The 26356-nt window shown below is 53.6% G+C and overlaps 5 protein-coding genes across 5 annotated transcripts; 3 read left to right on the top strand and 2 right to left on the bottom strand.

Moving 5' to 3' along the window:
• Positions 1 to 2833: 2833 nt before the first annotated feature.
• On the top strand, positions 2834 to 6106 carry ENH_00017550 (hypothetical protein, conserved; the record flags this gene model as incomplete). Its single annotated transcript, XM_013584436.1, has 6 exons — positions 2834 to 3014; positions 3264 to 3266; positions 3746 to 3831; positions 4058 to 4128; positions 4292 to 4391; positions 4580 to 6106. The coding sequence occupies 6 exons, from the start codon at positions 2834 to 2836 to the stop codon at positions 6104 to 6106; spliced, it is 1968 nt and encodes a 655-aa protein (XP_013439890.1).
• Positions 6107 to 15188: 9082 nt separating this feature from the next.
• On the top strand, positions 15189 to 17793 carry ENH_00017540 (folate/methotrexate transporter FT1, putative; the record flags this gene model as incomplete). Its single annotated transcript, XM_013584435.1, has 3 exons — positions 15189 to 15265; positions 15466 to 16267; positions 16378 to 17793. The coding sequence occupies 3 exons, from the start codon at positions 15189 to 15191 to the stop codon at positions 17791 to 17793; spliced, it is 2295 nt and encodes a 764-aa protein (XP_013439889.1).
• Positions 17794 to 20202: 2409 nt separating this feature from the next.
• ENH_00017530 (hypothetical protein, conserved) lies at positions 20203 to 23655 on the bottom strand (the record flags this gene model as incomplete). The annotated part of the gene is made up of 5 exons (XM_013584434.1): positions 20203 to 20950; positions 21681 to 21773; positions 22057 to 22700; positions 22862 to 22919; positions 23165 to 23655. The coding sequence occupies 5 exons, from the start codon at positions 23653 to 23655 to the stop codon at positions 20203 to 20205; spliced, it is 2034 nt and encodes a 677-aa protein (XP_013439888.1).
• Positions 23656 to 24973: 1318 nt separating this feature from the next.
• On the top strand, positions 24974 to 26044 carry ENH_00017520 (hypothetical protein, conserved; the record flags this gene model as incomplete). Its single annotated transcript, XM_013584433.1, has 1 exon — positions 24974 to 26044. The coding sequence occupies one exon, from the start codon at positions 24974 to 24976 to the stop codon at positions 26042 to 26044; it is 1071 nt and encodes a 356-aa protein (XP_013439887.1).
• Positions 26045 to 26102: 58 nt separating this feature from the next.
• ENH_00017510 (hypothetical protein) lies at positions 26103 to 26306 on the bottom strand (the record flags this gene model as incomplete). The annotated part of the gene is made up of 1 exon (XM_013584432.1): positions 26103 to 26306. The coding sequence occupies one exon, from the start codon at positions 26304 to 26306 to the stop codon at positions 26103 to 26105; it is 204 nt and encodes a 67-aa protein (XP_013439886.1).
• Positions 26307 to 26356: the final 50 nt, after the last annotated feature.

The raw sequence follows: 26356 nt of genomic DNA, 5'->3' as shown, positions 1-26356 counted from the left end.
AATATAGAAACACGATGCACTGCATTGAACTGAGCACGGGAAAGAACACAAAGAGCAAACCTCCATGAAGAAAAGCAAGAAGAAGAGCGGCTTCAAAGCGAGGGAGAACGTTAGGGAGACACATTTAACATGTCCTACTGCATAGACAAACGGGCGGGGGAGATAGAGACGCGGACATTTACATGAATGACGACAGAAAGAAAAGGAGGAGGAAACACGATGAGGCCTACGGAGGCAGGTGCAGGGCAACACTGTGGTTGGCTGTACAAGCGCGTGCCAGTAGAATTCTAAGAGAACACTTGAGCTTTTGTGGCTTTCATCACTTTTCCTGTCCATTTTAGAGAGTTGTTTAAATGTCTGGACGGTATGAAGTGGAGTAAGTACACAGTTTGCAGCACACTGCCTTGCGATGCCCACACGTTTGCAGAACAGCTTCCACCAGACGTCGCAGCTTGTGGTTTTGTTAGTTTGTCTCTGGTTTCTTTGTGGCTTGTCCAAGGTCTGGCACAAAAATAAAGCTAACCGTACTTTATACTCCAAACCTTGCCACGATTTGTGGTTTCTTTGCCCTCTGTGTGGGTGATGGTTTGATGGTTTGTGCATGGACTGAGGGTTACCTCGGTGCACAGTGATTGCTCAGGGCGCTGGACCCTCTTGCCAAAGTGGGTTCCCCTGATCTTGACCCCCAAGAGCTGAGGCATCTCTGTGGAGATATTGGTGGGCGGAAAAGCTGTCTATGAGCATCGGAATTGAATTGGACAGTCTTTAAGTTCCGTCATGCATTCCGTGGCCCGAGAAGACGCCTAAAAGAGAGAGCCTCACATGGAAGCACCAGATACTTGAGTAACTGCTTAAACGATTTCATGGTTAGGCGTTAAGGGCTTTGGGTTAGGATGAATTCAGGGAAGCGGCGTGAACAACCGGTCGTGCTGCCATCCTAACTGTTTTGAGGGCACGAGTCAAGCCCACGTCGTAGTTGATATACAGAAGACCATGCCTCTTTTGTGTTGACGACGTGATAAGTTACGTTGCATGTGGAGGCTTCCTGCCTCCGCCAACTGTATTTCTGGTGGGAGCCGTAACAGCAGAATGTACAGACTTGAAGCTGGAGAGGCCAAGGGTACTGCAAAGCTGGGGCTACGGCCACAACTACGAAGAGATGCCAAAAATAAACCCATAAGTAATCCAAATTTGAGTCTTTAATGTTGTCATAACGCAGGAAGATCGTATCATTAAGCTGAATGCCACTGCACTCTGAGCAACACCCAATGGCGGAAACGCCAGGCGGAGGCTAAACACGCACATGGATCTCTGCAAAGGATGGCAGTATCTATAAAACCTTAAACAAAAGTGAACAAAAATATTTCAACAGAAAATTGCAAGGGCAGTTATGCAGAGATCATATTTCAGTCAGCCGAACGGCATTCAGTACTGTCGGTGACCTGGGCTGGGCGTTGCATCCAAATGTGGGTGTGCCACTGGAGCGGGATTTTAGGTGAAATATTTTCAAAGTGGGTCATTTTATCACTTGCATGTTTTGAGGGAATAAAAACTTTGCTAATAGGGCTAAAAAACCCTGTGAAAGTCTTTGCCTATTCTTCCTGTGTGGTCGGCTCAGATAAGCAGTGGTCCGTTGGAAGTTCCGTGCTGCTTTGTGGGGCTGAGGGCTCCTTACAATTGGTTCTTTCCGCAAGAAATCGTCCTGAAATTCCCCCTCTGTCACATTGATCATTTGTTCCTACCGTGAGCGAATAGACAAGAATCCACGGAATTCGTGGTGTTGCGCGGAGCGAGAACCCAGTCACAGAGCCCTTCGGCGACGTCTCGTAGCTACGAGAGCAGCGCCAGAACAAATGCAATTTCTGGGCATCCACCCCCTAGTTCACTGCCCAGGCATTTGTCAAACTGTTTTCAAGGCTACTTCACCAAGATTATTTGAAGAATTTCCCCAAGGACGGTCGTAAAGCGAAGTTTAGTGGTTCTCTTCTTGTCCGTCTGGCGAGTGTGGGAACCCTATACCATGAATTCGAAGCTCCAAACTCCAAACACTAAATTCCAAATTTCGTGACAGCCATGCCTGTTTTGTGCATGCGAGCCTGGAGTTGCCGACGCTTCTTAGCGCCGTCACTTCTGTCGTTGGCGGTGAAGCAAGCATGCTTGGGCAGCTGCATCTTTCAAGCTAAAGAGTAGACAGACACCCCAACAAATTCTTTGATTGCAGTCGCAGCAGTTGAGGTGTGGGGAGCTTCCATTCTCGGGTCCAGCGGCTTCTGAAGTTCGGGGAACAACCTTTTTTGACCGGGTACCCTCGGCTCAAAAAATCAAAACATAACGTGCTGAGCACAACAGCTATTCCTGCATAACGGAGATGGACTTAAAGAAAATTGCTGCTTCCCAAGAAGGTACCGTCAGGCCTAAGGCCTAGAGCTGGGACGGGACAGAGAATAGCAGTCTTTTGCCGGAAGAAACCTTACGGTGTTTGCCTTGCGTTGTGGCAAGGTCTTGTGGTTTGTCAATTCCGTATCAGTTTGGGCACAGATTGATATGTATGTCTAGTTTTAGAGGTATGCACCAATATATAGAAGTGGACTATTTCCAGTGGAAATCATCAACCGCAACTTCGAAACTTTGGTAAAAAATAAAACCCTAGCGAGTTCAAAGAGACTCGGAAGGATCAGGAATAACAATTATTGCCACCGCGGTAACCAGCTGTAATTCGAAAGGTTTGGTGGTTGGGGCGCCACGTATGTCCAGCACGGTTAGTGAGAGGGGCGCAACGCTGTGCAACTCCAAACCCAGTAGAAGTGGTTGACTGCAGCGAAACTTTTACCAAATGAACGGCGGCAGCATGGATAAGGGCTGGCAGGACAATGGGAGCGAGAAGGCAATCATGACAGATGCAACATCATCATTGGCCGCCGCTGCGGCCATTGAACCGTCTGTAAAGCAGCGGCTGCGAACGCAACGCTGTGGAAAGCCATTACCCCCAATGAGCCCCACTCAGGCTTGCGTAAGTCCGAACTAGAAAAAGGGGTAGCATTTCTTGGCGTTGAATTCGTGATTCCCAGCAGCATAAGAAACAAAATCCCGAGACAACTATTTCGGTGTTTGTACGAGTTAGGGGAAGCTGCTAAAGTATGTAAAACTGCTGAAGCCTCCTTCGTACTCAGTACTTTGCATTATGTGCTCGATTTGCTTATCAGGCAATCATAAGTAACGCGTGGCTAAGGCGGCTCGAAAGGGAAAGAAGGCTGCTACAGGAGCTCGTAAGACGAGGATCCCCTAATTCGGTCTTTACATTTAATGGTGATGCCACTGCTCGTGCTTGATCAATACGTGATTTGTGGGCTTGCAAGTTGCAGTGGAATGGTGAACGTTTACAAGAAAGTGCTTAGTTTTCTTGTGTTTTGAGGCCCGAAACCGGCTGGCTTTTTGACTTGGGCTTGATGTTTAGGACTCAGTGCTTGTGTTTTGTGAACACTAGAAAGACGCAACGAGCGCGCTGAGAAACGAGGCAGCACGTGTAGTGCAGAGGTGCTTCAGAGGTAAGCCCTGAGGCCTCAACCCTGATCTCTGACACGCACGCATTACACTCTAGGTTATATATTCGCAGCCTGCCAAATCTGTTGGGTTGACGCTTTTACCCGATACTGAAGCTCATGTCTGTTAGCCCCCAGCTGCTGGGTAAGAGTCTCGTTGGTAGGTCACAAAATATCTTGAGAAGATGCGAGTCTGCTTGTTTCAGGGTTCCTCTTGCGAAAAGCTCTAGGGGAGGAGTTGCAAACGACTGTCATTCGGTGGAAAAATCCGCCCAATGGGCAGAAGCACGAGGTCTGGTGTTTTACATGAGTCAGCGCCAGCCGCTACCGCTGAAGAAATTACAGCAGCTGTTCCAACCACACATGCTGTTCGTAGAGCCATTTTTCGACAGGGTCGTATTTCAGGCTGCATGATGACACTGTGGCTGAGAGAAAATTCCGTTGCTTGGGTTCAGCGTGCAGAAGTTAGACTTCTCCTTTGGCGCTCATGCATGTGAGTTTATGTGCGCTTGTATCAGGCTGAGGTATCCATTCCGGATCCGCCAAGATGGGAGCGTAAAATACCCATGCATTTTTGCCCACTAAGGAGGTCAGTCCTCATCTTTTGCTAGCATCTGGTGCCCGTTTACTTCCTCCGAGGCAGCAATCTGCACGGTGCCCCAAATCCTTGGCCTTTCACTAAAATCCGCAGTCGGATGCTGAGTCCTGCTAACGTTCAAGAGCTAAAAGTTTGTGCTTTTGTCATATCTCAGGGCCTATGTTTGCCCTGTTCCAGTGGTCAAAGGCCGCCTACTGGTGCGGTTCCTTGTAGATGGTCGCGCTTACGCCCCCCACCAACTGACAAAGCATGAAGTAAACTTCAAGCCGACACTAATTCTAGGCGCTGCTGAGGGTGCATGCACTATCTGTGTGGAAGTTGACTCTGCCGTAGCAAACCTTTGGCAGAGCATCATCCTGCTGCTGCTTATGAAGAGCGGAAGTGTTGCTGCCCATCAAAGATGTAAGTGATATGCTTCATCTTTTGCTGTTCCCCGCTGCAGGCAGACATAGGTGAGACGCGTGGGCTTCTGCTGCTTCCTGGATCGTCTTTGGGGGATCGCGTGGCTCCTCGGTACCCTTGGAAGGCAGCAAGGCAGTGGCAACAACAGCAGAAAGTGCTGCTTCTGCAACAACTGGACCGGGAGCAGTTCCAGGATGAGGAACTGCAGCTGAAAGAGCAGCCGCAGCCGCAAGAGCGGCAGCCGGAGCACCCGCAGCAGCAAGAGCAAAATGAACAGGATTCATCAGAACTTGGCCAAGGCGTGCAATCATTCCTAGAGACTGGAGTACTTGAAGCCCCTCTGCGCCCCCCTCGACACTTCAGCATGGGCCTCTTGGGGTCCCCAGACTCGCTGAGCTCCTCCTGGAACTGCAGTCAAGAGGAACCTGGCGCATACTCATGGGGTCCTCCCTGCAGGCCCTATCGTGACCACAGCCGCAGCAGCAACGAAGACGAGGACCTATCACCGCTACAAAAAAGGCCCTCGTGGGCGTGTGGAAGTCGGATGCATCAAGGGAGGCAGCGCCACATTCCACCAAGGTGGCAACAGCACCAGGAACAACAACGCCCGCAGCACCAGCAGCACCAACAGCAGCAACAGCTGGAGAATGCTCTAAAAATGCAAGAACAGGAGCAGCATAGTCACAAGGAGCGCCGCAACCACGGCCATCACTCAGCGAACCATCAGCACAAGCATGGAGGGATGGGCGAGTACAAAAGTCTCAGCACCTCCGACTCAGACGGACCCGAGCATCCTTACTGCCCAGATGACAGTGCAGGCGAATCAGCAGCAATAGAAACAGTAACAACTGCAACTGGGGCAACGGCAGGCTCCGTTTTTACTTCAAATGGCAATGAAGAAGCCTCAAGAGGCTTCTGCAGCCCAAAGCCGCCACCGCCACCCAGTACCTGGGTTCTCCGTGGCTCGTTCACCGATTCACCGAGAGGCCTTTCTCCCGGAAGGGCCCCTAAAGTGGCCATTCCGGACATTCGAATAACAACTGAAGGGCCCCAGCAGAAACTTGGGATGTCTCCGGATAGCTGCGAGTCAGATCCGCAGCTCAGTAGCATCAGGGCGTCTCAGTATGCCCCCTGTAAGGCGCTAGACTGGCGCGAGTCAACAGACGACGAGTACCCATGGAGCTCCTGGCCTTGGGGCCTCTCTAGGAGACCCCTAAGTAGTACAACAGGTGCAGCCCAGAGAAACTCATCCAGCGCCAAGCATGCTCAGCTCAGGGAGAGCTGCACGAACCTTGCAAGGGCAATGTACGCAGAAGAATCTGACAGCTACACCTGCAGGAGCAACAGCAGCAGCAACACCAGCACACAGTCGATGCATTCAAACGGGATTCGGCAGCCACCTGGGTCCCTCCGCAAATGTCGTGATGTCCTTATAGACAGCGCAGATTTGACAGGTGGACTTTTGTGGGCCCACAGGAGGAGCCACAGCTACTGGGACCTTAGAAGACCCTTATCAACAAGCCCTTTGCTGCTAAGGTACACGAGAAGTCTCTCGCTGCAGTGGTAGCAGCACAGCGGCAGAAAAGATTACTGTGGCAGCAGGAGATAGGAGCTGAACTATGAGCAGCAGGTGCTGCAGTAGCCAAAAGTGCAAGTAAATGCCAAAATTAAGAGCTCCTCTTTGAAGCTTGCCCGCTGCAGCGCCCGGAGGAGGGCACCGGGGTTCTTCGTTCGGTCAAAATGTCATGCATAAAACGAAGATACACAGTGGCTGTAGCAGCTTCTATTCCCATGAGCTCTTCTGTTTTGATCGGAATCATAGCCCTGCGAAGCCCCAGAAAAAAGCCTGCCCTACGCAGCGTCAATGCCTTTGGGCTGCGTCTAGTGATCTTCATGACCCGGTTTGGACGAGGTGAAACTCTGTTATTTTCATGCGTGGAGGACATTTGATAAGTTTAGCAGAGCCCTAAAATCCGCCTTATGCGTTTGGGCTCAGCTGTGCGTCTGGCTGCACAGTGCAATGGACCAGGCGGGAAGCTTTATGGACAGCTCCCGTTGCATTCAGTGCCTCTTTTGAGGTCATTGAATGCTGCGTAGAGAGGGAGGCGAAGTCATTCGACTTTCGCTGTTGCATTTGGTTGTTGTCAGGATGGGGCAGACTGCAAAGTGCTTCACTTTGCTACGGCAACTCTTAAGCTCAAACCTACGTACTACTGCTCATTCAATTGCACGGGTTCTACGTTTTGTGGCTTCTGTCACCGTACTAAGACGGCTGCGAAATAAATTCCGAGGATGGGGACAAATAGTTATGCAAATAGCCAAACATGAATCAACGGAGTAACATACGTAGAAAGACGCTTCCGGACGCGCATTCAAGCAGCACTGGCCAATTGGCCTAAGCTTGGCTCTTTATGATACATTATCTCCGTAAGTGCGTATCACTAGCATCTTTGAGAAAAGAAGATTTTTGAGCTGGGAATGACACGAAATTGATTACCCAACTGCATATAACAAACCAAGAAATGGTTTAATTTTTGTACAAATGAGTGACGGACTGCGTTTGTCATGGAGAGCACAGCTGAGTGCTGTTATGGGGAACACGGCTGAGTGCTGTAACAGACACAAACAGACACTTGTTGCCAATGCAGAAGAGAAGCAGACGACTGCTGCGTCTTTGCCACACAATACCTCCGACTTGTCATGTTTCAGTTGAATGTGTAAAGCGCGGGTAAGATAACAGATCAGCTAGGCCATGAGGGTCCGCTTATATCTCTATGTGGCGTCAGAATATGGACTGGGCACCGCAACGCACACGAAATAGCTAGCTCTCGCTGGTAAGTCATGCCGGTGCGACAACCTAGACAAAAACGTCCCAAAGGAACGTTGGCGTTTCAATGGGATGCCGGTTAGGTGTCAAGTGAGCTACCCTTGAGCATACATGCTGCGTGTGCGTTGGTGATATGCTGGGGCACTAAGCAGCTGTGCACTGGGCGGTGCACACACATGCGTGTTGCATCAAACTGCTCATTTTAAGGCTGGTAGACCAATAAATTTGGAAACCCCAAAAATGATTCCGGAGCAACCGAGGACTGGCTTGCACGGTTCCCTGCCGTGAACCGCCAACGTCTAGTGAAATTATTACTATTACCACTGCGCCTTCGTAGCCTGACACATTTCCTTATGTAGAATACCAGCGGCTGCTGTGTTTTTTGAGGAGGACGGCAGTACACCACTTAACTCTAACCAAGTTACTTTGGCAAAACTGTGCACACCCTTCACCAAAAAAGCATTCGGCAGCATGTGGCGTTGGCTGGAACTATAAACTTCGTGGAACTACATCCACATTTTTTGCTATATAAAAAGGGGCCTAAAACCGTTTGTTGGGTGTTGACTCAGCGCACCAAAGTTTCGCAAATTTTGAATGCAGAGAAAAGCTTATGGCTATAGCTCAGTGCTGCTTTTGAAAGAAAGAGCAGTTTTGTGGAACCTTCATCCACTCCTTGTGACCGTAAAGCTCACAGAAACATGGCTGTTTTAGTTCCAGGGAGCTTGTCTTCAAAATTCAAAGAGGAAGCGAAGTGGACTACGGAGCTGTAGTTCAGCGGAAGCATGACTTCTGAAGGCAATGCTTTAACAGGAAGTACCTCAAGACCACTCAGGGCGGATTCTGCACTGTATACCACCGGCTCTTCGAAAGGAAAGCGAATTTGCGGCTAGACAGAGTCTTGTCCGCCGAACTTCCTGACAGTAGTCTTGCATCAGAAGAAATCCGTACGGCATCGCATGCCGCCAATTCGATTCACTTTCTCAGCATTTCCTTTAGTGCATTATCTCTGCCATTAGTCTAAAGTACGTTTGATGTTCTGGATACTGTTCTTGCATTCAGTAATTCTCCAAAATAAACGCCTTCGGTTTGCGCCTTGCCGAACCTTTCTGTGGCTATGTTGCACTCATCATGAGAACACCAGGCTAAACGGATGCACAGGCATTGTCTCCTAAAGCTCGCAAACTGTTCATTATCATCTGGAGCTTTCAAAAGGAAAAATGAATATTGCCACCCAGAACAAACCGTGAACAGGCCATCCCGCCTGCTGTTACAGCGCCATGAAGGTTTACGAAAGTTTTACTGTCTGTAGCTGCAGGATGACCGGCACCCATGATTGTCAGTAAATTTGCGTTTAGCTAAAGGATTAACTATACAGTAAACAGGCAGCAAAGTATTCTCAATCTTCGCTGGCTGGCCAAACGGGTTCGGCACACCATCAACAGCCAGCATACCGTTATCAGCTTTCTTTCGTCTTGAAGGACAGTGAAGCTCCTTCATTTCTGTGGATAGCGCAGCCTTCATCACCATGGATAAACACGACACTTTCAGCAAAGTGTCGTCTGCCGCAAACTGATATTCCTACGAACAAGACGCGTGAAAACAAGATCATCGGAGTACTTGACCTTAGCAGTGGTGTGTATCGTGTTCTCATGAGCACACTCAACACACTAGAATCCTCGTACGTTAGCCTCCCATGCCTTTATGAATGGGCTGTATTGCTTATTTCTCAAGGGTACGTTTCCATATGCCTTCGGTGGGCGGAGGTCATCGTCAATGAAGGATGTGGCCTTCTCTTAAAGAATGCTTTATACGGTGCACCGCCTCTTAGCAAAAGCAGCATGCCCACGTGCTGGCCCTCTGTAGCGTTTGCTCATGTGTTGTTCTACGTGCAATTGCAGGGGACGAACATGCACGCACAACACTTGCCGCGATCTTCCAACACACGGGAAAGTAAAATGAAGCTTTACATAAGACTGCTGGTCGACTAAGGTCGGTAGTTCAAGACAGGAGGGAGGTACCTGAGGGGAAGCCAGAGTGAGCTTATATCGAAGGGGCCGTAGGATGATAAGGGACACATCTCCACTGAGGTGCTAGGCTGCTTTTCTCCACGTTCTGAGGCAGGGAACCATTCGAAAATCACATTTTCATATCAAAATGCCTAATTTTGAGATACACGGATCCAAGATCAGTAAGCTTCCCTTCACGCCGCGCAAGCAGAGTTGTTTCGCTTGGAAACGAACCTCCTTAAAGTCGGCATCTTTGGTTATTTCACATAAGTATGCAGATGCACATGCCATGCAGGGGCTCACGCTTCTGCCTAGCGTTGTTTCGCCGCACCAGGTGACCTTAGTGACCCGGAGCGGGTCTATTGAAGGCTGTGTTATGGTGTTGGCTAAATTCTCTGTGAATATACTGGGCAGGGCCAGTTAATTTGGGATTTTTGGCCGGAGCGACAAATGGCGTAGCAGGCACTCGAAAACGAGCTCGCGAAAGCCGCAACTGGTTACTGAAGAGCACCGCTATACAAAGCTGCAGGCTCTTGATTAGATTTGTGCTATTGGACGGGTCATTGGAGATTATGCTTCTGCCGTCATATTCAATGCAATAAAGGATCAGCTAGTTGTAACAGCTATAGTATTGGGCAAGGTAAAATCCCACTAGGCGGGCTCCTTGAGCCGGGAGGAGCTTGCCCACTTTGGAAACCTACTGAAAAGGAATGAGTTTGCGACAGTCATAAGGCAACAGAGGAATATAGCAACAACTAGGGGAGCCCTGTCGTATGCCTTGCAGCCTAGCTGCACAGAGGCAAAGCAGGTGAAACGGCTCCTGCTCGGGCTCCACTCATTTGCCTACCTCAGACTCGACTAGATATACTTCCAAGGATCTCATAAAACTGCTATGACTTAGTTCATAAACGCAGAACACGCTTTTTAGGATAGAGGGCAGCTCTAACAACCCAAAGGGGAACTACAATTGTTCTCCGCGCCTTGTGGCACAGTGCACAAAAACTATCCATTTAGTGTTGAGCACTGCAGAAAACCGAGTGAGTGGTCTTCGAGGGTAATATAAGTAAATGAAGTGCAGGACATTGGTAAGCTTCGTTTTGCTTGAGAGACTGAACTTTTGAGCATAGCAGGACATTTTGTGCAGAGCACAGATGGTTCTGCAATGCCCAGACTCTGCACTGGCAAGAATCCCGTAGCGTGCAGCGACGCTGTGTAGCAAGCAATATAGCCCTTAAAGAGGTACTACTGACTGTTTGCATAAATTTATTACCATTAAAATATATAAATGAGCATATGAGTCATTATTAGTGTTCTGAACGACCAGCGCTGTTTCTCGGTGTGCATTGGATGGATGCACCAACACTGCGAGCCCCTTGAACTGACCCGTCTGTAGAGAAGCATGCCTACTTTGCAACAACTATCAGGTGTCCTCGACTAATATTTCTTAGATAGCACTTTAAAATTACAGTTGTGGATGTTTCAGCTTCTCGAGCTCGTTTCTTCGTATTGTTGTGCTGCCGCACTACACTGTTCCCCACACCCTCAGGGAGAACAGTCCATTTCTACCCTTAAATTATACCTGAGTTTTCAGATTTCCGATCTTACTAAACCGCTTTTCCTGAACAGTTGCTTCTGGCTTGTTAGAGCTAAAGCCAAGAAAGTTTTGCACACAGATAGATAGCGTTAACGCGGAGCCAGGTTCGCAAAATTGGGTGCAGCCCAGAGCAGTGCAATCTCTCGCAGGAGCAACGCTCTCTTGCTATGAAAGAAAACGAAATGCCAAACGTTGTGCTACTATTCAACGATTCTCGACGTTCCATAACCGATCTTGACGCTGGACTTTTCCCCTAATAGAAGACTGCGGAAGAGGTAGCAGAGCTGATGATTGCAACAGGTTTCGCTCAAGCTAATGGAACATAAATTGCGCTCACTAAGTTGGGATGAAGGAGTGAAATGATGTTTCGTATCTTTGTGAAAAAACGAAGAGTGACGGCAAGTCGCTAGCTCTGGCGCAGGATTGGCTGGCCCAACCTTCGCCCTTCCCTTTCTTCTAAAAGGTGCAATACGCGTGACACAGGGGAATAGACTGCAACACTGACGCCCACCTGCTTGCACGATAAAGATCACGTATGCAAACAGGTGCGAAAGCGTAAATCAACGTTCGCGTAGAACTAGCATATGCGAGCAACAGCCAGCTCCATGGCCTACCGCATGGCCTGTATTCTGTTCAGGCGTTGCCGAGTTGATCGCAGTAGCCAGCCGAAGGCTTTGCGAGAAGCGGTCATGTCCCTTTGTATGCACGCTCACTGAGTAGAAAGGCAAGGCTGCTTCGCAGCAACCCAGCCGTATTCTCACTGTGGGTACCGCGTCGGCGATACATAATCAGGACTCTCCACGGGTCTCTTATATTATCAAATGCAGGCAGCTTAGTGACTTAGTGACTGAGTGGAGGCAAAGGAAAACCAGAGCATGTCCACTGTGGTGCTCGACGCGTTAACAATCCTTTACTTCATGATTCCCCAGCCACCAGGCCCCCGCCAAAACACCCTCACGACAAGCATATCATACTATTGCCTGGCAAATCTGGAAAAATTATTTATTCACTGCACAGCACCTCGTAAGCTCGCTCTATGTAAAAGGCAGACATGAGTTTTACAGGCAAAATGGGTTCGTTAGGGCCAGTGTGCGAGCTGTGCCCCCACAGTGGTGATTGGGGAACATGAAGACCATTCAGGAAAATGCTCACGATAATTAGATACAAAGTTAAATCAATTTTAAAATGCCGGTGACTTTTTGGTGCTTTCTTTGCAGACTTTGTGAGGGGTGCAAACTAGTTTTACACTCTGGACCAGCGCGCAGGTTTCCAACGTATGAGTGTGACAGTGACAGAGCGAGCCTATTTGAAGCCAGTGCTCTACTGAAAGTCAAGTATTTATAACAATTTAATGCTGCCTTTAACATCGCCTTTATTCGAGTTCTCAAATGTGGCGGCTGGACGCCCAACTTGCGAAATGCGCAGCAGCCCCGTTTCCCTTGGTGCCCCCAACAACACGAAAGCTTGAACAGTGTGTACAGATCTTTGGTAGCGGGAGAGATCTATTTGCCACTTTAGTGGTTGGTCGTTCGAACTTTAGCAAATAACAATAACTCGCACGAATTCACAGAAGCTCTGTAGAGGGATTGAGCCGCCCCCCAGAGCCTGCTCAACCTGCCACAACTATGTAGTGAAATCCGCTTATGACGGCCCAGACAGCACTGTATTAATACTCAAACATGCATAAGAAGATCCAAACGGAAATGCCACTGAGTTGCTATCTTTACAAGGGCGTACAAGCAGGAGGCTGCTTGGACGACCCACAACGGCATTGATAAAATTACTTAAAACTCTACAGAGCTCTTGAAGGCTAGCGAAACGCGTGGCAAGATGCGCTGCCCACAGGGAGAAACAAGGGCTGGTGATTGGCTGCCTCGCGGATGCCTGAAGAAATAAAATACTGCTTTTCTGACTTCCAGCTCTCGAGGGTATGGAGGACCCAACCCACAAACATGAATATGCTGAAAATGTATCCAAATAAAATATTTTTGAAGATATTCAGTAGCTTCGGGGTTTCTAATGAAACAAAAAGAGCACACTTCTACAAACAGCACAATCCCATTTGCTCGCCCAGTCGCGAAGGGCAAATATTACTACAGTGACAGTAGCTACAAGACACCTTAGCAGCCTTACATGAATTGCAGCCCTGAAGCTACACCTATATTGTGCTCTCTGGTTTGAATTTACCACTCACTGTTCATTGCGGCCTAGCCTGGCGCAGCGCAACGGTTTGGCAAGACCAGCAAACTGGCTTTTTCAGCTGCAGGCTCGTGGCTTTCCTCTTCACACGCCGTTGCCTCTGTGCGTCGTTTTCGATGTGTTTGCGTGTCACATTCCACTCAGTGCCTCTCTCATGTGTTCTAAAGAAGCCACGGCCAAACGAGTGCGGGACATGCAAGTCTGAAGAAGGCATTTCTGGCTTTTGGCAAACAGTCAAAGCCGTTATTTTCTGCCCAGCTTGCTTCCCTGCACAGCAGTATCTGAATTCTCGCACTGCGCTGCATCAGCTGCCCAGGACATAGCCTAGCTGTAGGAGACTTGCTGAGCTGTGGTGCGCCAAGTCAATCCAGCTCGTGAACTTCAGTGGAATGTCGAAAAGGACGGTTCACCTATTGTTGTACATATCCCTCTTACGCAGCCTCAGGCAGCCTCAAAAGCGAGGCTGGAATTACAATAAAGCTCTCTTGCCGACGTAGTTTTTCTGCGATTTGACCATAAACTCCGTCTTTTGCTATGTAGTTTCAGCGTGACTGTGACAGTTTCACTCGCTCTCTCTGCATTATATAGCCTTCTCTTCTCACATCATGTGCATACTGCATGCAATGACGCTCTTATCTACAAATGCATGCTTTCGCAGTATTGCTGCTTCGTTAGCAAAAGCACAGATTTGACTACCGCGTATGCGATGCCTGCGTTGCCACAGGTTACCATGCTGCAGCAGCAAGCTATAGATCCAATTCGTAGACTACTTACTTGACACATCACCGAATGAACATCAGGAGTGACGGTAAAGCGGAACTACGCACTGGCTGCCGTGCCGAGCAGCCGTATTGCACTATCCTTGGAGTGCGAGATGCGTGGAATGAAACTCCAGTTCGGAGCTGCCTTCCTTCGGGACCCTCGTTCCTTTAGAGCAGATCCGCAGGGTTAGAGGGCTTCAGTGACGAGACAGAAGCCTCGTACGCGGCTACAAAACCTTCTACAATTGTCATTCCAGCACAAGTTACGTGTATCGCATGCAGAAGGATGTCAACTGAATACAAGCTCTCGTCGTGAAGTATTCAGGCAGTAGGTGGTGGCCGGGTTGACATGGTACAACAATTACGAGCCTGCAGTGTGTAGGTGCCGTTTCAGGGACACAGTGGTAGATGGCTGGTGTCTCATAATTCACGCACAGAGCTCATGCAAACAGATGGAAACCGATTCAGAAGTTGGAATCTTGGCGGCCAATGAGCTGGTCAGAGCAAAGGATTAAATGGCGCTTTTATATGTATCATATAAACCAAGAAGTGCGGCCTTTGTTCCCGAAATAATTGTGAAGAAGGCCAAATCGCCGCTGGCGCGCCCCACCCACCAGCGGTCCCAGCCGCTGCAGCTCACAGCCACGGCTCACCCTTTAGCTGGAGCGGCTGCTACCCTTCTTTTCCCATATCTCTTTGTCATTGCTGATTCTCGTAGACGAATACATTGGGTGAGAAGCTCTTCTTCACGCTTATCACTAGTTCCCGTCTCGCATTGTCACACACTAAGCCTCTCGCTCATCTTCGCGGGGCCACTTCAGTCGCAGTAGCGTTGCGGCTGGGCTTTGAGCATTAAGATCCTCCTTTATGATCCTAGATTCAGATTGTTACTTCATTGTGCAGCTAAGATAAGCATTTATACGTGTCTTTCGCTCGCCAGACCCGTGAGATTCCGCAGGCTGCTGCTGTTTCCACTGCTGTTCTCCTTCGTTCTCTTCGCCATTGCAGAAGGCGGTCATATTGTCTGTTTACCCTGCTCTTTTTCTTTAATTTCCAGAAGCTTCGCGCTGTTTTGACCCGCAAAAGACGCTGAAACGGCAGCGGCTGCCGAGCTCACCGCAGCGCTGTCCACGAAGTAGCGGCGGAAACAGCTGCAGCTACTATTGCGTTTCGCGGGACCGAAACAGAGGTTTGTGGAAATGTAAAGAACCGAACAAAGAAAACAACAACTGTCAAACAATTCTTCAACGACAAACTTCAAAATGAATGCAGCCGCACTGCCGGCACCAGATCTGTCTGATGCCGTACTTGAACTGGCGGCACTAGAGGACCTGGCAAAGTAAGCCTCAAGGACCCTCAAATTGTAGCTTCCAGCATCCCCTATCGACGTAGAGGCGTTTAGTTACATTATTTCGCTCCGTTCTTTCCGTATTTCTTGCATTTCCAGCTCTTATTCGGCGCATTTCGCAACTAGCTGGCTAGCGATTCGCAGTGCAGGATCCGGCAGTTTGTGCCGCGCTGTCGGGGTTTTCTGTGCAGAAATGAAGCGGAGTTGCCCACGGTGGCTCCGGCGCCGGCGAAGTCCTCTTCGGAGGCTGGCGAGGCGGGAGTTGCAGCTGGTTCGCAGAGCCTCTGCGGGCGTTTGTTCCTGCGGCCGTGTCGGTCGCCGGCGCTGTATTTCCGGCGTTTGCACATGGAGTTTGGAGTGTCTTTGTTGCTGTGCCTGATGTCGAACTACTTGTTCTTGAAGGGGGCAGCTTACCACATGGCGATCGCGGCGTCGACTCCCGTGTTTCGGGAGGTGCTGAAGCTGCCGGCGGAGCAGCACAGCGTGGCGACGGCGCTGTTCATGATTCCCTGGAGCGTGAAGGGGATTGTGGGTTCGGTTTCGGACTTGTTTGCACTTGGAGGTTACCACAAGCGTTCGTACATGCTGCTGGCTTCGAGCAGCGGCGTGGTGGGCTCGATCTTGCTGATCGCCTCGGCGGGCCGGCTGACGATGGGCATCGCAGTCGCGGGTTTCTTTTTGATAATGGTGCAGGCGAGCTTCAACGACTTGTTGTGCGAGGGTTCTTACACGCGGAAGATGGCGGAGAAGCCGCACACGGGGGCCTCGCTGACTTCCTTCGTGTGGCTGTGTTCCTCCGTGGGCACCTTCGCGCAGGCCGTGTGGGTGGGGCCCGTGGTGGACCACCTGCCTTTCCAGGTGGTGTTGGCTCCGTTCATGCCGCTGTGTGCGCAGCAGTTGATTCTGCTGGTGTGGCCGTGGCCGTTTCGGCCGTGGAAGTCGCACGCGGGGGTGGTGGGCGAGGCGTACACGCCGAAGCCGGAGCGTTTCAAGGTGCGTCGCGTGTCAGTGGCACTTCCCGAGCATTTTGCAGCCCTTTAATTGTTTTTATTCGCGTTTTGCTGCTGAAAACTGCTGCTGCTGCTGCTGCTGCTGCGTTGCAGGGCGTGCTGCTGCGGGAGCACGGGCGTCTGTTTGCGTGCGCGTTGTGCCTGACGGCGTGCGCGTTTGGGTCGATGGTGGCGGGTTTGTTGAGCGACCGCATGCACGTGGTGGGGATTTGTTACTGGTTTTGTTCGGGAGTGTGCATAACAGCCACAGTGGCCTGCACAATGCCCGCGCACCTGGCGAAGCCAGTGCTGTACATGTTTCTGGGCCGGTGGCTGGTGCCGAACATCTCCTCGCAGTTCTCCTACTGGCTCCGCGCCGGGCCCGACTGCGTGGCCGACGGCCCCCACTTCAGCTGGAGCTACTTGTTGACTTGGAACGCGTTGGCGCAGTCGGTCTTCGCCTTCGTGGGCGTGGCGCTCTTCCAGCGCTTCGTGTCCCGCTGGACCTTCCGCAGGGCTTTCCTGGTGACCTCCGTGCTGCAGCAGCTGACGAGTTTGCTGGACGTGGCGATGGTGTTGCGTTGGAACCGGCGATTGGGCATTCCTGACAAGGCCTGGTACTTCTGTTCAGCTTCGATCATAGAAGAAGTGGCCTCCATGTGGGCTTTCATGCCTGGCTGCGTGCTGATCTCCAGACTCTGTCCCAAAAACATCGAAAGCACTATGTACGCAGTGGTCGCGGGGCTGCAGAACTTCGCGCAGTCGATGGCCAAACTCAGCGGCAACTTCTTGTGCTTCACTTTGCTGGGCGTTCGCACTTTGGCTTCTCCCGGGGGCCCCGCGTGCGACTTTTCGGGGCTGCCGCTGGGCATAGGGCTGGCCATGGGGGTTTGTCCTTTGCTGCCGATTTCCCTCACTTTCTGGCTGGTTCCCAACATCTTCATGGACCAGGCGGTCACTGCAGACGCTGCTGCTGCTGCTGCGGACCCCGCAGCAGCAGCAGCAGCAGCGCAGCAGCAGCAACGCGAGCTCACCGACGGCGAGCAGCACGCTGCTGCTGCTGCTGCCAGCACGCAAGTGCCCCCCAGCGGCGAAACCGAAGCAGCAGACGACGCAGACACTTCGCCCGTCTCCAGCGCAGAAGACTCCGCAGAAGCAGCAGCAGCAACCGACGCCACTCCCCCCCCAACCCCAGCTGCAGCAGCAGCAGCAGCAGCAGCAGCAGCAGCAGCGGCAAACGCCGCAGCAGCAGCTTCTCCCCCAGCGGGCGCGCAGACTCGCCCGCAACCGCCAGCTAAAGCGCCAGCAGCAGCAGCAGCAGCAGCTGCTGCTGCTGCAGCTGCGCCGGGCACTGAGGAAGGCAGTGCGGAGAAAAAACGGAAAGCAGCACCAGCAGCAACACCGCGTGCCACTGCAGCAGCAGCAGCAGCAGCACCGTCAACTACGCCTGCAGACGAGAGGGCTGCGGAGGCGGAGACGGACCAGTTGAAACAGCAGCAGCAGCAGCAGCAGCAGCAGCAGCAAGAATAGGTGGTGCCGTTGCAGTGCGCAGGCATTGTACTGTAGGTCTACGAGCAGCTGCCCGAAGCGGCAGCAGCAGCAGCAGCGAAAGGAGCAAGAAACGACGCAGCAGCAGCAGCAGCAGCAGCAGCAGCAGCAGCAGCAGCGCGGGAAGCAAGAGCAGCAGCAGACACCGGCGTGGCTGCGAGGACGCAAAGTGCTTCCCTTTCTCCGCAGGACTTCTGTCTTGAATTGAAAAGAGGGAAAGACAGAAGAGAAGTCGAGAAATGTGTTTGCGGGCAAGGGTCCTGAGTGTACATACACCGCGGCAGCGCGCAGCTGCCGGCGTGCACGCAGCTGCATGCATGCAGCGTGCATGCAGCTGCGTGCATGCAGCTGCATGCAGCTGCGTGCATGCAGCTGCATGCATGCAGCTGCATGCATGCGTTTCGAATTTGAGTGGAAATTAGTAGTATCTTCGCACGAAAGTGTTAGTTCTGTAAAGTCCCGCAGCCGCCCCGGGACTGCGAAACGCAGAAACGCATTTGGGCCATTCTTTGCAGCTTCCACGCCGCCAGCGCGCGAGTAACATTTCTTTTCTTGTTTTGCAGATTTAGCATTTCTTTTTCCAATTGCATGTTCTTCCGGCTTTCTTTCTTTTGCGCGAGACGGCGGGGCCTCCGCGGGGCCCCGGGGGCCCCGGGGCCCCCCAAAAACAGTGAAATTGCCCTTCTTTTGCTAGCAGCAGGCCAGCTCGCTTGCATGCGCAGCAGCAGCAGCAGCAGCAGCAGCAGCGCCCATTGTAGATCTGCCTGCGGGGCCCCACACGAGGGCTGTGCATGCGCGCAGCGTGGGAATTTGCCTTTTGTACTTCTTCGCAAATGTATATGTGTACTCATATACAGTTGCAGACTTTGTGCCCCTTTTGGGACTTTGCGTGCAACAAGAACTTATCTTTGTGCATATATCTGTGCACATGCAGCTCCCAACAGCCAGGGGGAACAGTCTTCGGGTGTACGTACACTTGGCTGCTGCTTGCATGCGCCCCCCCAAAGCCCCACAGAGCCTTTCTGCACATTTGTGCGCAGCGCCTGTGCAGTGCACAGGCCCTGCGTGTGGGGCTGGAGAAGGGCCCAGTGCATGCGCTGCATGCGCGTGCATGCATGCGCCGTGCATGCGCGTGCATGCATGCGCCGTGCATGCGCATGCATGCATGCACCGTGCATGCATGCATGCACGCATGCATGCATGCACCGCGCATGCGCGAGCGAGCGAGGCTGTTGCGTCCTGCAAGTTCTATTTGTGCAGCAGTGCACACCCAAGCCACTTTGCATGCAGATGTCGAAGTCCCACTTATGTGCACTGAGGAGGCCCGCATATGAACTGCGGAAACAAAAGGACCCAGGAGAGAAAAGTCGCCAAGTGACCACAGCAGGTGCATGCATGCAGAGGCTTTGCATGCAGCGCATGCAAGTTGTTGTGCCTTGACCAGGCGCGGGCCTCGCGGTGTACAGACACCGCAACGGCCCTGCGACCTGACCTTCAACTCAATCTTTAGCCCTCTCCAGGGCGTATTGAGTTTTACTTTTTGCGCTGTGTAGCCACTATTCGAAAAACCCCATGTCAGTGTCTCGAGCTCAAAAAAATGCCACTCTTCAAGGGAGGGGGGCCCCCAGGGTACCTGGGGGCCCCCACGAGGGTTTGTATGGGTGCCTGGGGGCCCCCTGAGGGCCCCTACGGGTACCTGCGGGCCCCCTGAGGGCCCCAACAGGTGCCTAGGGGCCCCCCGAGGGCCCCAACAGGTGCCCAGGGGCCCCCCGAGGGCCCCAGTAGTTGCCTGGGGGCCCCCTAGGGCACCTGCGGGTGCCGCCCCCCCCCCTGAAGACCCAGCAGCCCCAAGATGGGCCAGCGGGAGATTTTCGTTGTTGAATTTTGGAGCCAAATTGGCTTTTGAAAGGGCCCTGAGGCTCGTGAGTCCAGGACTTTGACTTTGAAGCAAATCTGACTTCAACAAGCCCTTCTTTTCAAGAAAAAAGTACCAAAAGAAATGTTCCAAAATGGCTTTCTTAGGGGCTTTGAGCCACACGGCGCCTGCTGCACTTGGGGCGGCCCCAAAACCCACGGCAAATTCCTTCGCTTGGGGCCCCTGGGGGCCCCTCAGGGGCCCCCAGGGGCCCTGCGGGGCCCCCTGAGGCCCTGCGGGGCCCCGCAGGGCCTCAGGGGGCCCCCGCAGTGCCCTGAGGGGACCCCCAGGAACCCTGAGGGGGCCCCCAAGGGGGCCCCCAGGGGAATTGAGGGAACCCCAAAGGCCCTGGGGGCCCCTGCTTACGGTCCAGCGGCCTTAGAGAAGAGTTTGGGGGCCCCTCTCTGGGGTTGTGGGGGCCTCTTAGGGTTTGGGGGCCCCCTTATTTCGGGTTTGAAAACCCTAATGAAGATTTCTTAGGGCCCCCCGGGGTGTAGGCCCACAATAAGTGCAGCGTCGACTAGCGAGGGGCCCCCTTGGTTGTTGGCATTCTTGGCCTGCTGCTGCTGCTGCTGCTGCTGCTGCTGCTGCTGCTGCTGCTGCTGCTGCTTAGCGACCTTGATCGAAGGAGCCCGTTTCAGACCCTGCTGCTCTTGCTGAGATTGAGCCAAGGCTGACGAAGGGCCCTTAGGGGCCCCCAAGGCTCCTTTGGGGCCCCCTGTGGGCATCCCGGGGGCCCCAATGGTCGTGGGGGCCCCAAGGGCCCCATGGGCCCCATGGGTCCCAATCGTACCGGGGGCTCCAAGGGCCCCAGGGGCCCCAAGGGCCCCAGGGGCCCCAAGGGCCCCAGGGGCCCCAATGGTCCCAGGGGACTTAGGGGCCCCAAGGGCCCCAGGGGCCCCAATGGTCCCAGGGGGCTTAGGGGCCCCAGGGGCTCCAGGGACCCCAGGGGCCATAGGGGCCCCAGGGGCGCCAGGGACCCCAATGGTCCCAGGGGCCCCAAAAGCCGCAGGGGCCCCAGGGGCCTTAAGGGCCCCAGGAACGCCGGGGGCCCCCGGGGGGGCCCCAGGGTTGTTAGGGGCCCCGGGGACCCCAGGGGCCCCCGAGGGAAGGGGGCCCCCCGAAGGGGCCCCAGGGGCCCCCCCTTTAGAGGCGTTTGCCCGGGAAAGGAGAGAGTCGCAGAGCTGCAGCTGCTGCAGGTCGTATTGGATTTGAGTTTCGAGTCTGCAGCAGCAAAGCAGCAAATGAATAAAAGAAAATTTTAATTAAGAGAAGAAAGGGATTTTTTCGTAATTAATTGGAATTTAAATGTATTTTTACTTGTGTTTGTGAACAGCCATTGAAAGAACTATTATTAATTGATTTATCTTTTGATTTTCTCTTGAAAATGCACAAGTCGTTTTGCAGAAATGCATTCTTTGTCGCCCCCTTGGAGGGGAAAATAAACTTCTTATTTTCCCAACTCCGAGCAGGAAGAAAGACAGAAAGACGGGCGAAAGGACAAGTGCATGCAAGTGCATGCAAGTGCATGCAAGTGCATGCAAGTGCATGCAAGTGCATGCAAGTGCATGCACTTGCATGCATTTATGCATGCATGCAAGTGCATGCATGCAAGCGGGGAAAAGTGCGAGAAAACGAGGGAAATGAATGTCTAAAAAGAAATGATATAAAAGTTCGCCAACAACTTTTTTGAAGGCCAGACTCATCTACTTAGAAGCTCAGGTGTACGTACACTTGAGTGTGGACTGGTGCATGCATGTGCATGCAAATTCGGCAAATATATTTTTGTTTGGCTTTCATATATATTCTTTTACGCATATTTGCAATATATAATAAGTTTATATTATATATGTACTGTATATGAATACTGGAACGAAATGATGAGATGGCACGAAACCGAGGGTTTAGGGTTTAGGGTGTAGGGTTTAGGGTTTAGGGTTTAGGGTTTAGGCACCTTCTGCAATCCAACAGCTTGAGCAAAATTTCCTTCATTTCGTTCGTTTCCAATCCTACGAGATTCCTCATAAAACCATCCACAGGACGATCCCTGAGAAAACAAAACCCTAAACCCTAAACCCGAAACCCTAAACCCTAAACCCTAAACCCTAGTTGTAGTGTCGACGCTACTTGAGGGACAAAGGCACTGTACACATGAGCGCGCGGACAAAGCATTACTCTGCAGCAGCAGCAGCAACACGTGCAGCAGCAGCAGCAGATGCAGCGGCAGCAAAAGATGCTGCAGCAGCCACAGGTGCAGCAGCAGCAGCAACAAGTGCAGCAGCAGCAGCAGCAGCAGATGCAGCAGCAGCAGCAGCAGCAGCAGAACATACTCTCTGTCTCTGATTTCCTCGGGGGTTCTCTCCTGTCTCAAATGACTCAAAAGCTTCAAGTGCTTCTGCCGCTGCTGCACCTTGCGCCGCCGCTGCTCCCTGCTGCTGCTGCTGCTGCTGCTCCTGCTGCTGCTGCTGCTGCTGCTGCTGGACCTGCTGCTGGGCCATCCTCTAGTTTTGCCATTTCCGAAACCACCAAATCCGCTTTTACTTTCCCTCTTGTGCCCCCTCACCTTCGCTTTGGGGGCCCTCAAGGGGCCCCCAGGGGCCCCCCTAGGGGGCCCCCTCAGGGGGCCCCCTGGGGGCCCCCTCAGGGGGCCCCCCGAGGGGGTCCCTCCTAGGGGGCCCCCAGGGGGGCCCCTGAGGGGGCCCCCAGGGTACTGAGGGCTGGGAGTCCTGCGTTTAGTTTTGCTGCTGCGCCTTTTGCTTTTATCTTTGGGGGCCCTCGAGGAACTCAAGGGGGGCCCCCCTTGTTTGGCTTGCAAGGGGGGGCCCCCCAGGGTACTGCAGGGGGGCGAAGCTGCTGCAGCAGCTGCGGGTCCCCCCTTTGCTGCTGCTGCTGCTGCTGCTGCTGCTGCTGCTGCTGCTGCCTTTGGTTCTGCTTTCGGACACGAGGGAGTCAGCCGGCCGCGAGAAAGGCAAAGCTGTGCAAACAAACAACCCTAAACCCTAAACCCTAAACCCTAAATCGTAGCCAATAGGCGTCTAGCCAAAGATATTCGTTGTCTCAAAATAAACCCTAAACCCTAAACCCTAAACCCTAAACCCTAAACCCTAAACCCTAAACCCTAAACCCCAGGCTTACCGGGCAGTTGCCATAGAGCCATACGCCACAGTCGGAGCCTTCTGAGCCATTCGGGACACTGCAGCACCAGACACCGACTCTAAACCCTAAACCCTAAACCCTAAACCCTAAACCCCAAGTCTTGAACCCTAAACCCTAAAGCCTAAACCCTAAACCTCAAACCCTAAATCGTAAACCCCGGCCCTGCCACATTCCATGTGAGCGCCCGCTGCTGCCTGAGTGCAAACTGTGAGGCTTAGGGTTTAGGGTTTAGGGTTTAGGGTTTAGGGTTTGGGGACTTGCCTCTCTTCTGCCTCCACAGACTGTCGCGAGGGGGCCCCCGGGGGCCCCCTTTCTTCTCTTATATCAGAGGGGGGGCCCCACTGCTGCTGGGGGCCCCCCTGCAGGTGGCTGGCTCTGGCCCAGAGCTGTTGCATGCGCTGCAGCTGTTCCATCTGCTGCTGCTGCAGCTGCTGCAGTTGCTGCTGCTGCTGCTGCTGCTGCTGCTGCTGCTGCTGCTGCTGCTGCAGGTAGTCCTGCATATACATCTTTGCTGGATTCAGCTTCTGGGCCGGCAAGAAAAACCCTGGCCTTGCCTTTAGCACATAAGGAGAAGCAGAGAAGGGTGGCAGCAGCGGGGCGGGCCGGGGGCCCCCCTGGGGGCCCCCCTGGGGGCCCCCCGGGGGGCCCCCCTTGGGGCCCCCAGGGGGGCCCCCGTCTGGACCCAGGGGGCCCCTGAAGTGAGGGTCTAAGGCGCCTTCAGCATATAAAACCACACCTGAGTCTTGAGGCGGTTCGGGGGGGGAGGAAGGCATTGTCGATGCTGCAGGGTTTAGGGTTTAGGGTTTAGGGTTTAGGGTTTAGGGTTTAGGGCTCAGGGCCTGCTCTTCTCGCTGTGTTCAAAAGGAAAAGCATAGAAGGTGTATAAGAACCTGCAAGGAAACTCTAAACTAACAGAAGGGTGTGGGGGGCCCCCGTTACAGCAGCCGGGGGCCCCCGGGGCCCCTGGTTAGCTACCGGGGGCCCCTCAGGCGGGCAGAACCAAGGGGTTTTTGAAGTTAACAAGGAAATAATTTGACAGAAATGACTCAAATAATCTGAAAAATAGGGAAGAAAGTGGAGTTCTCAAAGCAGCAGCTGCGGAAGCCGCTGCTGCTACTGCTCTGCTGCTGCTGCTGCTGCTGCTGCTGCTGCGGCTTGTTGGTCGTCGATCTCGGGCCCACCTGCACATCCCGAAAGCTCATGAACTTTTAATTTATTCTTATTTAAATTTTATTTTTATTTTTATTTTTATTTGCATAATTTAATTCGCTTTCCCACCAATATGGCCAGCAGCGGCAGGGCCCGCGACACCGCAGCAGCAGCAGCAGCAGCAGCAGCAGCAGCAGCGGCAGCAGTACCAGCAGCCGCAGCCTTCCAAGCCCCTTTCTCTGTTGCCTTTCTGCAAGCCATTGAGCTCAATTATAGCTAAAAAGCATTAATTGATTTAAATTAAACATTTTAAAACTAAATAAATAAACACACAATTTAACTGTTGGCATTCCCCAGGTGCAGAGGGGGGCCCCCGCAAGCCCTTGGGGCCCACCCACGCGCTGGGGGCCCCCCGAAGCAGCCGCAGGGCCCCCAGCGAGTCTTTCCCTCAGCTGGTTCAGTGTGGGGCCATTAAGGGGCCCCGGGGGCCCCACAGTACCCTTTTTTGGGCGCTTTTCGCAGCACAGGGGCCCCCCTGCAGGGCACGGGGCCCCCGGGGGCCCTCTCAGGCACAAAAGGACAGGGGGGCCCCTGGGGCCCCGTGGGCCCCTAAAAGGGCACTGGGGGCCCCACAGCGGGCTGGGCAAGGGGGCTTTGGGGGGCCCCTGTCGGTAAGAAAGTGCCAGAAGTGGGGCCCCTGGCAGGCACTGGCAGGGGCCCCCAGCAGCAGCAAATAAGGGTTTGGGGGCCCCCCTAGGCCGCTTAGGGGAATTAGTTTGCGTAGAGAGGCCCCTGAGCTTGGACCAGGGATTCTAGGGTTTGCAGCTAGTGCCCTAGGGTTTAGGGTTTAGGGTTTAGGGTTTAGGGTTTAGGCTTGAGGGTTTAGGGTTTTTTGCCTAGGGTTTATCCGCCCTTAGAGTTTGGAAACAGCTATTAGGAAACATGGCAGCTGCTGCAGCGTCTGCTGCAGGGGACCCTGCTGCAGCAGGTGCAGCACAGGAAGCAGCAGCAGCAGCAGCAGCAGAGGCTGCAGCAGCCCCCGACGCAGCAGCAGGCGCAGACGTAGATGCAGCAGCAGCAGCAGCTGCTGCTGCTGCAGCAAACACTGCAGGAGCCCCGGACGCAGCACCTGAGTCAGGCGGAGGTGCAGCAGAAGCAGCAGCAGCAGCAGCAGCAGCAGCAGCAGCAACGGGGGACTTGTCTTTGTATGTAGAAACAGATGAAGACTTATCCGAAGCAGAACTCTCCTTGACTCTGGGGGCCCCCAGGGGGCCCCCAACTGCAGCAGCAGAACAGGGGGGCCCCCCCCAGGGGCCCCCCTGCTGCACTCATATATACCGACTGAACCAGCAGCAGCAGCGAGCCCACAGGGGCCGCAGGGGCTTTGAGGGGGCCCCCCTCCCGCTGCTGCTGCCGCGCCTGCTAGCCTCTGGGGGCCCCCCTGGGGGCCCCCCCTGGGGCCCCTCCCTCGGGGCTGCTGCAGCAGCAGGCGCAGGGGAGGAAGCAGCAGCAGCTGCTGCAGCAAGTGCTGCAGCAGGCGCTGTAGGAGATGCTGCAGCAGGTGCTGCAGCAGGTGCTGCAGCAGGTGCTGCAGCAGAGGGCAGCGGGGAAGCAGCAGCAGCAGCAGCAGCAACTGAAGCATCTTTCTGGAAGCAAGGGTCCACCCCGCTGCGTACCCTCATGGAGATGCTCTCAGCAGCTTCCTTGGGGGCCCCTGGGGGCCCCCCAGGGGCCCCCGGGGGCCCCCCAGGGGCCCCCGGGGGCCCCCAAACCCAAACAAGTACCCTCAGCTGCAGCAGCCCCAGCAGAAGCTCCAGCTTTCCAAACTCTGGGGGGCCCCCCGAGGCCCCAGGCCCCACGGTGGGTGACTTTGGCAGCAGGGGCCCCCAGGGGCCCCCAGGGGGCCCCAGAAGGGGGCCCCCCGAGGCCCCAGGGGCCCCTGCTTCCCTTGGGGGCCCCCCGGGGGCCCCCAATGGCCTAAAAGCGATTTTGGGGGCCCCTAGGGGCCCCTAGAGATGTGCAGCAAATAAAAGGGTTTTGGGGGCTTCTTGCAAGTGTCATTTGTACTTCCTCACGAACTCCACTGCTGCTGCTGCTGCTGCTGCTGCTGCTGCTGCTGCTGCTGCTGCTGCTGCTGCTGCTGCTGCTGCTGCTGCTCTGCTGCTGCTGCTGCTGCTGCTGCTGCTGCTGCTGCTGCTGCTGCTGCTGCTGCTGCTGCTGCTGCAGGAGCAGTCGCTGGGCCTCCTGCCGCTCGAGCGGCTGCCCCCTCTGACATCTTTGGACACAAATGCAATTCTTTACCACTTAACTCCTTTGCCATTAATG

Source organism: Eimeria necatrix, genomic scaffold (genome assembly GCF_000499385.1).
Source record: "Eimeria necatrix Houghton genomic scaffold, Enh_scaff157, whole genome shotgun sequence".
NCBI classification, from domain to species: Eukaryota; Apicomplexa; class Conoidasida; order Eucoccidiorida; family Eimeriidae; genus Eimeria; species Eimeria necatrix.
Note: the sequence above shows the minus strand (reverse complement) of the source record. Positions and strands in the feature narration are given on the sequence as shown.